The sequence below is a fragment of the Lutra lutra genome, chromosome 9 (genome assembly GCF_902655055.1).
Source record: "Lutra lutra chromosome 9, mLutLut1.2, whole genome shotgun sequence".
Classification (NCBI taxonomy): Eukaryota; Metazoa; Chordata; class Mammalia; order Carnivora; family Mustelidae; genus Lutra; species Lutra lutra.
Window position 1 is genome coordinate 116,909,162 of NC_062286.1, and position 17,589 is coordinate 116,926,750.

A 17,589-nucleotide genomic window follows, 5' to 3' on the forward strand; every position below is an offset into this window, starting at 1 on the left:
GGACCCTTGAAGTTCTGTGCCAGAATGTGTTGGTCCAAGGGGAGCGACTGGATTCTGCGTCCTGCCCTTGTCCAGTTACTTCCCATCCCATCAGTGAGGGACCCAGCTCTGGTGAGTGGACGGCCCAGCCGCCACATCCATGCTGTCTCTTGGAAACCGCTACTTTGAAAACTAAGCCTCAGGTCTATAAGGTGTGCATTAGGCAGTGTACTTTGCCCTCAGCTGAGAGGGACCCAGGGATGAGACCCCCTGAAGGCTCTGCAAATGAGCTTAGGGATATTTTGGAAGGGAATTCTGGGGTCTCAGGAAATGTTCTAGAAAGGGAGGACACAAACTCAGCGTTGTGGGCAGTTCCTCTTGTACCTAGAGAATCTTCACTCCACCAACTCCCAGCCAACTCCCAGCTGAGTGCAGAGCTGGCCTCGGGGCCTGGAGGTGGGGCTCAGGTCTCAGGAAATCAGGTCTCAGGCCAACAGCTACTCTTGCTGTGATGAGAGAGTATTGAGGGCAGGCATTTGGAACCCAGGAACCAGGTGCTCTCTCCTGTGCCTCTCTGTGCCAGGGGACACGAGGGCTGTCTCAGGGATATGCCCTCAGAGAACTAGGGGAGGATGGTGCTGACCACTCAGGCTGAAGGAAACCCTTAATCAAAAGTGAGAACACAAAAGGAGTGAATTCGCTTTTTAAAGATGAAAGAAGAAGCCATTTCAGTATAGAATCAGTGCAGGTGTGGTAAGAGATATTTTGAGTATCATTAAAGAAGGACAAGTAGAGGGGTGTCTGGGTGGCTCAGTTGGTTAGGTGCCTGTTCTGTTAGTGAACTCAGGGTGGCAAGATTGAGCCCCACCTCCAGGCCCCGAGGCCAGCTCTGCACTCAGCTGGGAGTTGGCTTGAGATTCTCCCTCTCTCCCTCTCCTTCTGCTCCTTCCCTCCCACATACATGCTTTCTGTCTCCCTCTCAAATAAGTAAGTAAATAAATAAATCTTTTTTTTTTTTTTTGAGAGATAGAGAAAGCGAGCATGGGGGGGGGAGGAGCAGAGAGAGAGGGACAAGCCTACCCTACCCTGAGCGTTGAGCCTGACATGGGGCTCTATCCCAGGACCCTGAGATCATGAGGAAACCAAGGAAACCAAGAGCCAGACATTCCACTGACTGACCCACCCAGGCATCCCAATAAATAAATCTTTAAAAAGAAAAGGAGGGGCGCCTGGGTGGCTCAGTGGGTTAAAGTTAAAGCCTCTGCCTTCAGCTCGGGTCATGATCCCAGGGTCCTGGGATCGAGCCCCACGTTGGGCTCTCTGCTCAGCAGGGAGCCTGCTTCCTCCTCTCTCTGACTGTCTCTCTGCCTGCTTGTAATCTCTGTCTGTCAAATAAATAAATAAAATCTTTAAAAAAAAAAAAAAGAAAAGAAAAGGACAAGTAGACACAATGTCTTGATCTGTAACCTTAGCCAAGTAATTTCTAGATCATTCATGCAAATGAACACTTATTGGGCTTCTACGATGTACCACGCACAGTGCTAAATGCTGGGCTATAACCAAGAGCAAAAAAGCCCTGTTCCCTGTCCTCTGGGAGCTCAAAATTGAGAGAGACAGATATTAATAAAGCCATGGTATAGATAAACATACCATTGTACTTGCAAGGAGCTGCTGAAATGACAGCGGAGTGTGAGAGGGTCTCCTCTGGAAGATTAGGGGAGGCTGCAGGTAGGAAGTGGCTTTAGAGCTGAGCACCAGGAAAGGTAAGAGTTAACCATGGGTGAATTCCTAGAATGACTAGCAGGAGCCCAGCCAGGGTAAGGGGGTGAGGCCCAGAAGAGGCAGGTCTCCAGCAGGGCCTGGTGGGCCCCAGGAAGGACACAAAGTCTTTGAAGGTCTTTAAACAGGGGAGTTATGTGATCAAATTTCATTCTGGGGACTGTTGTCGTGGATTGAAGGAGACCAAGCTAGGAAGCAGGGAGAGCAGTGAGTGTGTTGTTCTAGGGTCTTAAACTTTCCCATCAATTTTTTTTTTTTTTTTTTTAAGATAGAGGAAATGGACTCCAGTCTCTGCAGAGTCTACAGGAATTTCTTTGAAGTCTTGTGTTGTATTTTGCACTTATTTTTGTTTTTTTACCAGAGATAACACATGAAATAATTTTCTTTTAAATTTTATTTATTTATTTGACAGAGAGAGAGAGAGAGAGAGAGAGCACAGGCAGGGGGAGTGGGAGAGGGAGAAGCAGGCTCCCCACTGAGCAGAGAGCCCCATGCGGGACTCTGTCCCAGGACCCTGGAATCATGAGCTGAGCAGGAGGCAGACGCTTAACCAACTGAGCCACCCAGGTACCCCAACACATGAAATAATTTAAACAAAACAAAACGATGCCTCTAGGGACATACTGTAGAAAATATATTTTCCTTTCATCCCATACACCAAATATCCAGTTCTTCTCAGAAGCTACAATAGTTGGGGCATCTGGGTGGCTCAGTCGGTTAAGCGGCTGACTGTTGATTTTGGCTCAGGTCATGATCTCTGGGTCCTGGGATCAAACCCCCAGTCAGGCTCCACGCTCAGTGGGGAATCTGCTTGGGGATTCTCTCTCCCTCTGTCCCCTACCCCCCACAGGCATGCTCTCTCTATCAAATAAATCAAGAAAGCTTTTTTTTTTTTTTTTTAGATTTTATTAATTTATTTGAAAGAGAGCAAGAGAACAAGGTGGGGGGTGGAGCAGAGGGAGAGGGAGAAGTGGGCTCCTCTCTAAGCAGGAAGCCCAATATTGGGCTCGATCCCAGGATCCTGGGATCATGACCTGAGCCACAGGCAGTGGCTTAACTAACTGAGCCACCCAGGCACCCTTAAATAAATAAATCTTAGAAAAAAGAAACTACAGCAGTTACCAATTTCATTAATAGCCTTCCAGAATTATTCTATATATAAATAAGCATGTGTACATATTAATTCCGTAATCTTAAAACACAATATGTATGTTAAATCATTACATTGTACACTTTAAATATTTTACAATTTGTCTATTATAACTCACTGAAAAAAATGAAAAAGTTAAAGTTAGAAATTTTAAACAGTAACCATATCTTACTTTGTTGACTTTATTTTTCTTTTAAAGGTTTATTTATTTATTTGAGAGAGAGAACGATCTAGCTATAGATTCATTTCCTATACGTGAATGCTGTGTTAATGATTATGTGGATTTTAATTTATTTATTTACTTTTTAAAAGATTTTATTTATTTACTTGACAGAGAGATCACAAGTAGGTGGAGAGGCAGGCAGAGAGAGAAGGAAGCTCTGAGCAGAGAGCCTGATGCGGGGCTCGATTCCAGGACCCTGAGATCATGACCTGAGCTGAAGGCAAAGCCTTAACCCACTGAGCCACCCAGGTGCTCCAATTATGTGAATTTTAAATTTTGATAGATCATGCCAAATTTTTCCAAAAATAGTCCGTGTTTTTATTTATTTATTTATTTATTTATTTATTTAGCTGGGGTGCACAGAAGGAGAGAGAGAATCCTGAGCAGCCTCTACCCCCAGCTCAGAGTCTGACTCAAGGTGGGTCCCACAACCCCAAGATCATGACCCCAGCTGAAATTAGGAGTCAGATGCTCAACAGACTGAGGCACCCAGGCTCCTCCCATGTTTTACTTTAAGGCTCTGTAAAGTTTGCATTCTCCTCTGTATTATATCTGTGTTTGTTTTCATGAAACATGTCCTCCCCCAAATAGTCTCAGGTTGACGATCCAGTAAGTGGCACTGTATGGACCCATCGGCTTTGGACATGTCTGGTACACTCTCATGAGACCCCACCTTAAATTTGGTATAATCTGAGCTCTGATTACCCACAGCTTCCTCTTGTACCACTCCACCCTCCACCATCCTGAACTCCTACCTGGAGGTGACATGAACAGATGTGATGGGCATTCTGGCTGAGAATGATGTGATGGGCATTCTGGCTGAGAATGAGGTCCCAAAGGAGTTCAGGAGCTTCTTGCAAAAGGAGTAGGATGTTAGGTTGACTCCCTAGAGCTATAGGGAGCCCCAGAGCACTGGATTGGCATTTTAGGAAGATTATTCCTTGGTCGGTCTCTTGCTGCCATCATTCTGCCTCTAAAAGGCCTTCACCAGTGACCTCCCCATTACTCAGTCCAGGGGCGCTCTTCACGCCTTACTTCGCTTGATATTTCTCAAAGCCAATTTTACTCTATCTCTTGCAGGACTCGATCCCGTTGTTAATTCCTCTGATGGTAACTTTCCTTCCTTGGTTTGTATGTCTCTCCACTCTTATTTCCCTTCTCCCTTCTGGCTGTCCTTTATTAGTGTGTCACAATATCCTTTTCCATCAGGGAAGACTCACATGTCAGAGCTGCTTACGGTGTGATCCAAGTTGCTATACTCTTTCTCCCCCAAGCTTTTTCTCATGACCCATTAGGAGGCTGTAAAATCAATTTAATGGGTTGTGTAAGGATGTGTAAAAGAATGAAGCAATAAAATGGAAAATGTCAGGGCACATCACCCAAAGGGTTAATGTTATTTCTTTATATACATATACACTGGTTTCTTTATACATAAGTACATATATGCATATGTCTGATGGCCATGGTATAAAATGTCTGTCTTATTGTAGGATGTAGTTAAAAAGTTTGAAGGCCATTGCTATAGGACTTCTGTTTCTTTCTCTGGCCCAGAACTCTCCTTAGAATTTAAGACCTGTGTTAAACCACCTATTCCATACCTTTCTTCAGACATTCTCTGTGTCCCAAATCGGCTTCAAGACCTTCTTCTCAAACTTTATACTTTTTTTTTTTTAAAGATTTTATTCATTTAGGGATGCCTGGGTGACTCAGTGGGTTAAGTGCCCGCCTTCAGCTCAGGTCATGATCCCAGGGTCCTGGAATTGTGTCCCATGTCAGGCTCCTGGCTCAGCTCCTTGCTCAGTTGCTCCCCCTGGTTGCTCTCTCTTTCTCTCTCTGCCAAATAAATAAATAAAATAAAAAAAAAAGATTTAATTTATTTATTTGAGAGAGCAAGAGAGAGAGCATGAGTAGGGGGAGAGACAGAAGAAGAAGGAGAAGCAAACGCCTTGCTGAGCACAGATCCAATGTGGGGCTCAATCCCAGGACCCTGAGATCATGACCTGAGCTGAAGTCAGCTGCTTAACTGATTGGCACCCCTGGGACCCCCACCCTTCTTTATACTTGGGCTCCTGCTGAAATATCATCCTGAATGATATTTTAATTTTTATTTTTTATTGAGCAGGCTCCACACCAGCATGGAGCCCAACATGGGGGTTGAACTCACAACCTTGAGGTCAAGACCTGAGCTGAGATCAAGAGTCAGATGCCTAACTGGCTGAGCCACCCATGTGCCCTCTGAATTATCTTTTAAAAATTTTAAAAATCCAATGCCGATCATGTCTCTTCCTTGCTTAAAAATCTTTCAGTGTCTCCTCATCATCATTCTTAGATTCAAACACTAAACATGGCTGACCAAATCCCCAGGATCTTCAGCCTTATTTTGTACCATTGTACAAAATGCAATGTATTTTGTATACATTGTGCCTCTCTGAGGTGGCCACACTAGCTGTTCTGGATAGGATTAGTTGGCAGATGGCCTCCATTCCCACTGTTTTTTGTTTTTTTAATTCTACCCCCAACGTGGGGCTTGAATTCACTACCCAGAGATCAAGAGTCACAGGCTTGGGATGCCTGTGTGGCTAAGTGAGTTGAGCGCCTGCCTTCAGCTCAGGTCATGATCCCAGGGTCTTTGGGGGTGGGGGCACCTTGCTCAGCGGGAAGCCTGCTTCTCTTTCTGCCTGCCAACCACCCTGCTTGTGTGTGTGCTCTCTGTTTCTCTGACCAAAAAAAAAAAAAAAAAAAAAAAAAAGAAAGTCACAGGCTCATGGGGTTCTTGGCTGGCTCAGTTGGAAAAGCATACAACGCTTGGTCTTGGGGTCATGAGTTCGAGGCCCATGTGAGGCGTAGAGATTACTTAAATAAATAAAACTTAAAAAAAAAAAAAAAGGAAGAAAGAAAGAAAGAAGAAGTCGCAGACTCTACCAACTGAGCCAGCCAAGTGCCCCGATTCCCACGTTTATGTGCCTTCCTGTGCTACATATGCTGGAAAGCTAAAACACTTCCTGACTCCCCTCCAGCTCGAGCTCCAGCAAGTAGATATATTTGCATGAGGTTTGAAGGTGGAAGTCAGGCAGAAGTCAAATAGTTTTGGCTGTTTCTGCTCCTAAGTAAGGTTGTGGAGACACTGGTGTCCTGTCTCTGACTTCAAAAACTTATTTCATTGTCCTGGTGGTAGAAATGGCAGTGGCCTCCTGATCCCGGCAGCCTGTCCTTGGATGGTAGCTTCAGTGTGTCCTCAAACTCAGCCTTTCCAGTGATGGCTTCCTGGCTCGTTTCTATGAGAGGTAGTAGCTCCTTTAGTAGGTCAGGTCAGTAGGGTTCTAAGATTCATTCCTAAGACCCAACCTAGGCCCCATCACTTTCTTCAGTACCTAGAGTGGTTTCTGTTTCTAAACCTGGACTGATAACACTGGGCTTCATTTGGTTTCTAGAACCGGCCATGCCTCCTCTCACCATAAGGTTGTTATGCTTGTTGTCCCTTTTGCCTAGGCTAGTAAACCCTTGCCACCTGTTAACCCCCTATCCCACCTCTCAATTAACTCCTTATATGTATTTTTGATCTCAGTTCAAAGGTTTTCTCTGGGAAGTTATCCCCAACCTCCAAGACCAGATCAGTCTCTGTTTGTTTCTTTCAAGGCTTGATCATAATTTGTAATTATGTCTTTGTGTGCCTCTAGAATTTGAGTCCCAGGGAACTTGACTATGTTGCTGTATTTCATTGCCAGAAAGAGTTGGCGCTTGGGATACATGCTAAGTGGTTGGAATGGAGGTGGCCAGACTGGAGGGGGTCAGGACAAAATAAAGCCCCTTAAGTCACACCGACAGGCCCTGGGTCTCCTCCTCTTGGCCTTTTCCCAAGCACATCTTTGGGACTCTACAGTCAGCCTGAACACCCTTTATGCTTCGGCCTCTGGGTCTTTGCACAGGCTGTTTGTAATGCATGGATGGCTCTGCACTCTTCACCTGGCTTCTTCATCTTGTAGATTTCCATCATGACATCATCGCTCTTCCAGGAGACCTGTACTTCAATTCTATATTCTTTGTATATATATTTTTTCAGAATATTTAAAAATATTTAATATTCTCTTAAAAACTGCTCATTACTTGTCTGCATCTCCCTTGGCAAGTAACTGTCTCATTCAGGGTACACGCAAGGCTTTGTGGGAGGGCTTGGATCTACAAGACCAGTGTTCTAACCCCTGAGCTATAGGGCCTGGGGGCTTGGCTCTAATGGCTCTCAGTATTTGTTGAAAGCCCCATGAAGGAATGCCAGCTAGTCAGCCAGCCTCATTCTGGGGTTCCCTGCACACTCCTTAGGAACCCTTGAACAGTGAGGGATTGTAATTTGGGGGTTGCTAGATCAGGAGAGGAAGCTGGGGGAGGTTTGTTCCATTCCAGCCCATGGCTCTGTCCCCAGACCGCCAGGCAGGAGGCCCTGGAGCAGATCCTGTGGGGGGATGGGCAGGGAAATAGTTTCTTCCTCCGCTCCCTTAGAAGAGATGGGAGGAGGGAGAGGGGGAGGGCAGAGAGAGGGAAGATTCCTTCCAAGGAGGCTCCTTGGCACAGTGCCTGCTTGGAGGGAGGGCGGGTATGATGAATGCAGGCTTTCTCCCCGCCTTCTGCCTGTGAGGGAGGGAAACCCAAGGCAGAGAAGCGGGGAGACGAGGGGGAGGGATCAAGGAGGGAAGGGTCTGTTAGCTTTGGGAGACAAGGAGGGGCTGAGCTGGCCTGGGCTCCTAAAAGCCAACCAGGCCTCAACTACACCTTGTCAACTCTGGAAATATCCTCAAATCACTGAGTTAGAGAATCAACTAGAGAGAATTCTAGTTCTTGGGATTGGATCACTTTAGTCTCAGAGCTGAAAATCCTTCAGTCAGTTGTCTGGGGTCTCCATGGCTGGCTTGGAGGAGTGTCAGCTCTGTGGGAAGTTTCCTGGACTCTTTCCTCCTCCTCTAGTACCGGAAGAGATGGCATTTTTTTTTTTAAGCTTTTATTTACTTATTTGACAGAGATCACAAATAGGCAGAGAAGCAGGCAGAGAGAGAGCCCCAATGCGGGGCTCGATCCCAGGACCCCGGGATCATGACCTGAGCCGAAGGCAGAGGCCTTAACCCACTGAGCCACCCAGGCGCCCCAAGAGATGGCATTTTTAAAAGTCCATAAATACTTTGCATCCAGTTCGTGGGCATTTACAGGAACTCTAAGATGATGAAGCGAACATCTTACTTCTGTCTTCCCCATTGTAATCTCCTGAGGCCTGAATCCATCTCTCTCATTTTAGTACAGGTCAGAACTGTGGTCTCAAACCTGGCTGCCCATCAGAATTGTTTGAGGATGCTCACTAAAAATATTTTCACTTACACCAGTGATTTTGATTCCTTGGAGCAAAGTTAGGGCTTAAAACTTGAGTTTTTATAATGTGCTAAGTGAGTGCAATGCATACATAGGGTTTAGGTAACAACTCCAAAGGGCTTGGCACAACATAGTAGGTGCTAAGCGTTGCCTGCAGGGGTTAGAAATGTATTTGCAGGGTAAACAAATGATGTGTAGAAATATGGATTGATTGAAGGAGACTCTGTGTACTGGAGCATCTTACACTTTGAAAGGATAGGGCAACGGTGTTAGCAATACAAAAGATAAATATTTATTCAGAACAAAACTTAACAATCGATTTTACATTCTAAGCCACAAGGAAATAGCAAAACATAAAGCAAAGGGAAAACAAAAACTAAAACAAAAGCAGTGTACTGTCTTTTCTACTTTAACTTGATAACACTTAGTTGACCCAATGCCCTCTTGCTTGACCTGTTTTGCAAGCATATTTTAGAGTTAACAGCTTATGATTCCAGGTTAAAATCACCTTTCTCCTGTGAGTCAGGAAATGGTGGATGAGCTCCTGTTTGAGACTTCTCTGGGGTTTCTAGCTATTGAGGCTAAGGTACAAATGTAAACCTCTGGTAGGTTTCCTTATTCAGGAACACCCCCATTTCTAAGTGGTGGCAATGAATGATGTAGGGTAAGGCCCCAAAGGACTTGGCACTTTAATCCAGATAGGATACCCCAGGGAGCAATGAGTACCCTCTAGCTTATGTTCCTTTGTCCCTTCCCTATCCCAAGTATTCAGAAGCCCCTGCTAAATCCCTTTCTGCTTCTTCCCCCAGATGATTTCTAAGCATTCCTCTGGGCTCATCATTCTGGAGAGATCAGACTTTCTGGGCCCTCAAGTGTTGAGGAAAATGTTGTGAAGTGTGAGAGGTAGTGGAATGAGCACCGGGCTTGGGGTCAGGGAACTCTACTCTAGGCTAGCTCTGGCAACAGACAGCTATGTGATTTTGACCCAGTCATTTAACCTCTCTGGGCCTGTTCCATCTGTTGGAAATCCAGGGGATTGGTCTAAACCAATTTTTAGGTCCTTTCCAACAAGAAGATTCCAAATTCCATGATTCTGTGAAAAAATGGCTTCTGAGCCACTGAACAGCTGTCCCAAAGTCCATGCATTTTAATGCCATAAGAGAGGCCCTTGGCCACCATTCAGAGCTTATTGACTCAGATTACATACACTTCTAACAACACTGGTTTCACAAATTCTCAGACCACATAGATTAGAAGCAGCAAATTAAACCGGGAGGGGAAGAGCTGCAAAAAGTAGACACCCTGACGGAAGCCACAGTCAACAATGTTCTCAATTCAACAAACACTGATGGAGTGCCTACCACGTGGTGGGCCCCGTACCTAGTGCTGGGGCATAAAGAGGAGCAAGGCAGCCCAATGGGTGAAAGTCCCGGGAAAAGACAAGGCGTGGGGAGTAAAAAGTACAAAAAAACCCACACAAAACCCCCCCACACACAAAAAAACAAAAACAACCCATACAAAAATGGAAGCAAAATTTTAAAAGGGTGAGGCGACACATCTGCACACTACAGTTCTCGGTAGTTACTGATGACAGAGTCACCAATTCAGAAAAGGCTGAAATGGAGTAAACTCGGTTTAAGAAGGCAGAGAGAGATGTCTCTTGTAGGTTTAAAAAGATCTCCTTCGAAAACGTAAAAAATGGTCTAAAAAAAAGTTTTGGCACTTAAGAGGGGTAAGCTGGCTCTGTATTCACCCTGGCAGGCAGGCGGGTGTTCAGTGCCCAGCCACCCCGGTTAGCTGAGCTGCCACGGAATTGTGAACTGCTTTGGGACACTGGGCAAAGGCGTGTCCTCGCTTGCCACAGAGGTTACACACGATGCCCTTCCGACAGTAAGGGCTCAGGTGTCCCTCCTCCCCACACCTGAAGCACCTGTCCTGCGTGCAGCTGCCGCTCATGTGGGTCCGGGAACCACATTTAAAGCACGTCTTGGGCTGCCCCTTGTACCAGCTGTAGCCCCTCTCGGCCCCCAGGAAGAAGGCCCCCGGCAGGTGCCTAACCCCGCCCTCCCCCTGGCGCAGCTCGATCTCACACTTGTACTCCCCGGTCCAGATCCCAAACCTGTCGGTCACTTTCACGGGCACGGCCAGCACATCGCAGTGGCGCTTGAGCCAGGTCACGATGTCTTCCACGTCCACCGTCTCGTTCCGGAAGAGGATGAAGAGCGTCTTCAAGCTGGACTTGCTCCGCCCCAGCACCACAAAGTTCTCCCAGCAGTCCTCCTGCTCGCGCTTCTCCTCGTAGACGCGTAGGAACAGGGCCAGCTTCTCCGCCGAGCGGAAGCTCACGTCAAACTCGCGGCTGCCAGGGATCTGGATGACCGCGAAGATGTCGCTCGGGTCCATGCCGATGGAGCGCAGGATGAGTGCGCCCACAACGAAGTCCCGGGTCGGGCAGGCACCCTCGTCTCCCTGGAAACAGATGCGCACTAGGAAGCGCCCCTTACTCGGGCCCCCCGCGGGGCCCGACGCCACCGCCTGCTCGTCCTGAGCTGGCTGCTCCGCCGCGTCCTCGGCCGCGCCAGGCCTGGCCGGGCTCGCCATGGCCGCCGCCGCCTCGGCCTTCTTCCTCCGGCCCGGCTCGGCTGCACCCTTCTTCTTGCGGGGGTCCGCCGCCTCGCCGGCCGGGTCTCTCCGCCGACCCTTCGGATCCCCACGGCCGGCCGGGGGGAAGTCGCCGAGGCCCGGCGCCGCCAGGCCCGCTGGGGCGCCGAGCCCGCCGCCCACGCCGCTGCCTCCCTCCTCCTCCCGCCGCGGCGGCCGCGACTCGCGGAACTCGCCCTTCTTCTCGGCCAGGTTCTTTACCACCTGGGCCCAGCCCATCTTCTCGCGGCCGCCCTCGGCCTCCTCGCCGCGAGCCGCGGGCCGCGCGGGGGGCAGGAGCTGCGGCCGCCCCCGCTTCCTCTCCTCCTCCGCGCCGCCGCCGGTGGCCATTTTACCTCCTTCCCAGCATCCTCCACTCGCTCCCGCAGCCAAAGGGCGCCCATCCGCGCGCCCGCCCGCCGGGGGCTGTGGGGGTTTGGTGGTTTTTTTTTTTTTTTTTTTTGAAATTCGACGCTTCTCTCCCCCGCCCCGCTGAAGGTATTTACTCGCGGCGCGCCGCGGCCAGCGCCGGCCGGGAGCCCTCGGGTAACGGCCGAGCTGCGGCTCCGGCAGCGCGCTCCGGCCCCACCTTCCGGGCGCCAAGGCGGGATGCGCCGCTTGGAGCGCGTCCCTGTCCCTTGCGAGGGCTTGGCAGCCCCGGGCTGCGCTCTCGAGGATTCGCTCTTTCGCAAGCGGTACTCGATTTCATTCAGGCAGCATCGCGAACGGCCCTCGGCCCTGTGGCGGGCCCGAGCGGAGGAGCTTATATCCCGTTTCGTTTGCTTTTCTATCTATACCTTTACAAAACGAAACTGACTCTGCCTCCCAGAGCACACGACAATGCCTTGTTTTTCCAGTGTTGGGTTATGGACATTTTCAAACAGAGAAAGTTGAAAGAATTTTACAATGGATAGTTTACCTTTAACTTTGGACTATTTTGACTTTCTATCATTAGAATTTTTGCTGTTCCTTATCACACTACACCTCTGTCTATAGTCCTTATTTTTTGATACATTTCCAAGTAATACTGCATTATTTTTTAAAATAGACCTCCATCATACTCGTGATGGCAATTAAAATATATTGAGCTCTTCAGTGCCCGGTACTGTTCTAAGCACATTAGGACATTGCAAGCTTTATCACATGGAATCTTCCAAAACCACACTGTGATTACAGGGGGCAGGGGGCTTGGAGACCGGGTTAGAACACTTGGTGAAGTGGCAGACTTAATAGGCGACCGCGTGAAGCTGGCTTATATTTCTAAAAGCGCTTGCTTCTGACATTGTGGAGCAAAGCTCTTTCCATCACACTCTCCAGAAAAATCTGGTTAACACAAAGATTCTCGGCTAAAGCTAGCGCTGGACAGAATTTCTGTTCCTCTTTCATTTGTCTCAACTGGGGCTTGGGAAGCATTGATAAAATCTGGGTGTCTGAGGGGATGGGTTTAACAATACCCTTTGTCAGCTTCGTTTTCTTAATGCAAGTCTGTGTGCATTTTAGGGTGCTTCAGTGACTATTGTGACTTTAGTGAAAGAAGAGGTAGATTGTGGAGACAGGGAGACCTTAGTGTGAATCTGATTGCTTTGAATCTCAGCCTTGTCACATGAGACCAATGACCTCAGTTTTTATAGCTTCAGTTTGCTCACCCATAATGAAGGAATATTAATGTCTACTCTCAGAGGGCTAATGTTGGGGTTCAAGGAGATAACCTGTGTCAAAGAGCTGGGTCCACAGTGGGTTTCCAGGCAAGGTTATTTTTCCTTCTATTGGTTTTGGATTATTTCCTATTTCTCTGCCATATCTTTTAGTTCTACTTAAGCATTACGGAGTCCCCGTGAGTTCTTGGCTTACTATCTTTCGCTTCACCCAGTTCCACATATTGGTCTCAGGGAAGCCGACATCTCCAACTCTTGTGCTATTTGGACCTTCCAGTTCCCTCACATTATAACTTCTGGCGTGCTTTCCTCCATCTCTTCACTGCCACGCATTCCCATGATCATACTCAGATCACTACCAGAGGCATCAAACTCTTAGAGTCACATAATCCACTCTTTTCTTCTTTCTGTTTACCAGCTCACTGGGAGAACATTTACAAAACCAAACAGAACCTGTATAATTTAAAATCTCTTCCATTCCTCTTACCCTGCCCTCCCACCCCAGGTGGGAGGCTGGGAGGCAATATTATACAAATATCTACAAGATCAGGCAGGTACCTTAAATAAGGACAATGTGCTGAGTGAACTGGAGAGCAAATCTTCTACCTGAAGGGGCAGTGGCAAATCAACCCTAGCTGATTATTATTCTCCATAAGTGAGAGCCCACTATAGCCAGATACTCCAAATTCTAAAGAGAAAACCGAACTCTATTTTATTTATGGGAAACATTCTTTCTTCTCCTACAAGGCTGTCTCAGCTATATTTGGATCCTCTGCAGAAAATTTAGAATCAGTCTACTAAGTTTCAGGAAACCATTTTTTTGGATTTCAATTGGAATTGCATAGAATTTGTACAGAATTGCCATTTTATAATACTAAATTGCTGCATCTATGACCTCACTGGTTGTCTAGTTTATTTAAGTCTTATTATTTTTACAAATTGCAGTAACATTTTATAGTTTTCTTCATAAGGTCTTGCATAATTAAAAAAATTATTCCAAGGTATAATATAATTTGGTTGCTATTGTAAATAATATGTTTAGAAATTACATATTTGTTATTGGTATTTAAAGGGAATACAATTGGGGCCCCTGGATGGCTCAGTTGGTTAAGCGTCTGTCCTCTGCTCAGGTCATGATCCCAGACTCCTGGGATCACCCTGCATCCTGCATCAGGCTCCCTGCTTCTCCCTCTCCCTCTGTCTGCCACTCCCCCTGCTTGTGCGCTCTCTCTCTCAAATAAATAAAATCTTAAAAAAAAATAGAGGGCATACAATTGAATTTTGTGTAGTAGCAACAATGCTGACATCTTTTAAAATTTCCAGTGGTTTTTAGAATCATTATGCTTTTCTGTGTTGATAGTGGTATTGTCTGAGTAACAAAGGTTTTGCTCTTCCTGTTCAGATCTTACACTTTTTCTTGTCTTGCCTTACTGCACTAGCCAGGACCTCTCATATAACCATCATATAGTGGGCATTTTTGTTTTATTTCTGACTACAAAGAGATCTATTTGAATTTCGAAAAGATTTGACTTGTGGATTGGGTTCTGGCTCCCTCTGAAATTTTAGTAACAACATATTGTATCTTAAGGTTTTGTTGGTATATGTGTGGCCATTCGTTCCATCAGTTCCATTTTTCTCAGGTCAAATTTTGGAGATCTAAGATCCTATATTCTCTTTTGGTTATTTTGGCTTAGTTCTTATTGATTATCACTGCCAGCAATTTTCCCTATGAGTTGGATAAAAGACTGGACATTTATATATATTTATATATACATATAAATATATAAATATATATATGTTTTTTAAGATTTTATTTATTTATTTGACAGAGAGAGATCACAAGTAGGCAGAGAGGCAGGCAGAGAGAGAAGGAAGCAGGCTCCCTGATGAGCAGAGAGCCTGATGCAGGGCTCCATCCCAGGACTCTGAGATCATGACCTGAGCCAAGGGCAGAGGCTTTAACCCACTGAGCCACCCAGGCGCCCCTGGACATTTATATTTATTTCTCAGTGGATTTCTTTAAAAATTGTCAGCCATCCTCCTTAGCACTGTTTCAACAGTCAGACTGGCCTGTTGTGGAGATCAGGAATCAGGAGCTACAGGGACCAGGCAGAATCCCGGTAAACAAATCAGTCCAGATGGGCACTGAGGCCATCTACAGAGCGGAGCTTGACTCATTTTTGGCAAATTATTGGCATAGAAGGATATCAGAATTGGTCAGTTTGGCATCTCAGTCTAGGTTCTTATTGACAGACTTTTGGAATTGCACTTTTAAAGAATTTTATTTAAACAACTTTATTTTATTTTATTTAAACAATTTTTTTATTTTTTTAATTTATTTTTATTTTTTATTTAAATAAAATATTTTATTTTATTTAAACAAATTTTTTATTTTATTTTATTTAAACAAATTTTTAAAAAGATTATATTTATTTGAGAAAGTGAGTGAGAGAGAGAGAAGAAGCTGGGGGGTGGGGGTGGGCAGCAGAGCGAGAGGGAGAAGCAGACTCTGCTGAGCAGAGAGCCTGATGTGGGGCTCAATCCCAGGACCTTGGGATCATGACCTGAGCTGAAGGCAAGCACTTAACCAGCTGTGCCACTCAGGCACCCTGCACTTTTTTTTTTTTTTTTTTTTAAGATTTTATTTATCTTTAGAGAGAGAGAGAGAAAGTAGGCAGGGGGCAGAGGGGGACCGAGAGGAACAAGCCGACTTTGGAGCTAAGGGCGGAGCCAACACAGGGCTCTATCTCATGATAGAGCTAAAACCAAGAGTCAGACACTAAATCGACTGAGCCACCCAGGCACCCTGGATTTTCACTTTTTTAAAAAAGCTAGTTAGGAGATTGTGGAGGAGGCATGATTTGAGATGGATCTTGAAAGAAGAAGCAGAGGGCGCCTGGGTGGCTCAGTGGGTTGGGCCGCTGCCTTCGGCTCAGGTCATGATCTCAGGGTCCTGGGATCGAGTCCCGCATCAGGCTCTCTGCTCAGCAGGGAGCCTGCTTCCTCCTCTCTCTCTGCCTGCCTCTCCATCTACTTGTGATCTCTCTCTGTCAAATAAATAAATAAAATCTTAAAAAAAAAAAAAAGAAAGAAGAAGCAGATTTTGGAACGCGAGACGAAAAAATCTGTGGGCGGGAATTTGGCAGGCAGGTCTCTTTGTCCTGCATGGTTGTAGTCTGGGTGTGAGAGGAAAGGTGGGTATGTGTATGTTGGGTGGTGGTAGTAAGAAGTATGATTCCAGATGTACTTTGAAGGTATTGCTGAGACTCGGATGTGGGATGAGAGGTGAATCAAAAGATGAATCAAGGGTGACTCCAGGAAGAGAGTTGCCGTTTTGAGTTGGGGGAGAGAGTTGCATGTTAGAGTTGCCTATTAGGCACCCAAGAAGAGATGTTGAGTAGGCATTTGGATGTTTGTGGCTGAAATTCAGTGGAGACACTGGAGATATGAGTATGGGAGGCACCCAGGTAGAGATGGCATCTGAAGTCACAAGGCTGGAAGGGAACTTGAATGGAGTGTGAGTGGATAGAGGAAAAGAGAGGGAGAAGAGGAAGAACAAGCAAAGGAGAAGAGAAGGGGTCAGGAAGCCATTCAAGAGAGTGGTTTCCTGGGCACCTAGTTTACAAAGTGTTTCAAGGAAGGAGTGATCTGCTCTGTCAAATGCTGCAGATAGGCCAAGTAAGATGAGGACGGAGAAGTGACTGTGCTGTTTAGCAAAGTGGAGGACATTGGTGGTGTTGGCAAGGACAGTTTTAATGGAGAGGTAGATAATGAAAGCCTGACTAAATAGGTGGAAAGGAATGGGCAACAGCAGTCAAACCTCTCTAGGAGTTGTGCTGTAAAGTGAAGCAGAAATGGCAGGACAGCTAGATGGGAAGTGGCTACTTGTAAAAATTTTCACTAAAATTTTTTTTTAAATTAATTTAAAAAAAGATTTTATTTATTTGACACAGAGAGAGATAGAGATAGAGACAGCACAAGCAGGGGGAACGGCAGACAGAGGGAGAGAGAGAAGCAGGCTCCTGGCTGGGCAGGAAGTCTGATGTGGGATCAGTCCCAGGACCCTGGGATTGTGACCTGAGGAAAAGGCAGACGCTTAACCAACTGAGCCACACAAGCGCCCCTAGTCACTTTTTTTTAATAGCAGAAATTAAAAATTATACCGATGGGAATAATACAGGGAGGGTGATAGGAGAAAACGGGAATTGCAGGGCGGTATCTTAAAAAAAAAAACTAGGAGGGTAGGATTCAGTGTACAGTTGTCGAAATCGGTCTTAATAGGCAGTTTATGCAGTCACAGGAGGGAGACAAAGTAAATGAGACATGAAAATGTGAGTTTACTGATCCCCACAATTTTCTTAATGAAATCGGAAGCAAAGTCATTAGGCAAGAGTAAGGATGGAGAAGAAAGTGATGGGGTTTGATGAGAAGAGAAATATGACATAATTCTTTGGGATGATGGGTGGGGCCAGCTGAAGGATAGTACTTAAAGCCTAGCTGAGCAGGCAGTGGCGAGCTCCATTTCTCCGTGAGAGATTAGTCCCTCTGGGCGCTCGGTAGTCTGCGTCCGTTTCCTTGGAGACGGAGGCGAGGGACTGGTCTTTCTGGGAAGTTTCAGTGGCCTAGGTTACCACGCGGTCCACGTTGTGACAAGAAAGTCAGAGAAGCCGAATAATAAGTATCGCAAGAGACCAGGGCTCCACGGACTCACTACTCTTCTTCCACTTTACCCAATGGCGCGCGTCTTTCCCAAGTAGGTGTAAGAACCAAAGGGTTGTGGAGTGCGCATGCGTGCCCCCCTCCGCTCCGTC

At 46.4% G+C, this 17,589-nt stretch overlaps 2 protein-coding genes across 4 annotated transcripts in view; one reads left to right on the forward strand and one right to left on the reverse strand.

The window, feature by feature from the left end:
* The first annotated feature begins 500 nt into the window (after nucleotides 1-500).
* The window catches only part of C9H20orf96 (chromosome 9 C20orf96 homolog), a 37,652-nt gene continuing 20,563 nt past the window's right edge, over nucleotides 501-17,589 (forward strand). For 2 of the 3 annotated variants that reach the window (XM_047746193.1, XM_047746192.1), the window contains exon 1: nucleotides 17,110-17,531. In XM_047746193.1, the coding sequence (XP_047602149.1) occupies nucleotides 17,512-17,531 (20 nt within the window). In that variant the 5' untranslated portion in view covers nucleotides 17,110-17,511. Of the gene's footprint in view, nucleotides 534-17,109; nucleotides 17,532-17,589 lie in introns of those variants that run through there. The other variant, XM_047746195.1, reaches the window with a different exon arrangement.
* On the reverse strand, nucleotides 8,753-11,711 carry ZCCHC3 (zinc finger CCHC-type containing 3). Its single transcript, XM_047746191.1, has one exon. The coding sequence runs from the start codon at nucleotides 11,472-11,474 to the stop codon at nucleotides 10,257-10,259; it is 1,218 nt and encodes a 405-aa protein (XP_047602147.1). The 5' UTR covers nucleotides 11,475-11,711; the 3' UTR covers nucleotides 8,753-10,256.

Coding starts and splice junctions, on each gene's coding strand:
- ZCCHC3 (XM_047746191.1), bottom strand. CDS start 11,474: ATGGCCACCGGCGGCGGCGCGGAGGAGGAGAGGAAGCGGGGGCGGCCG.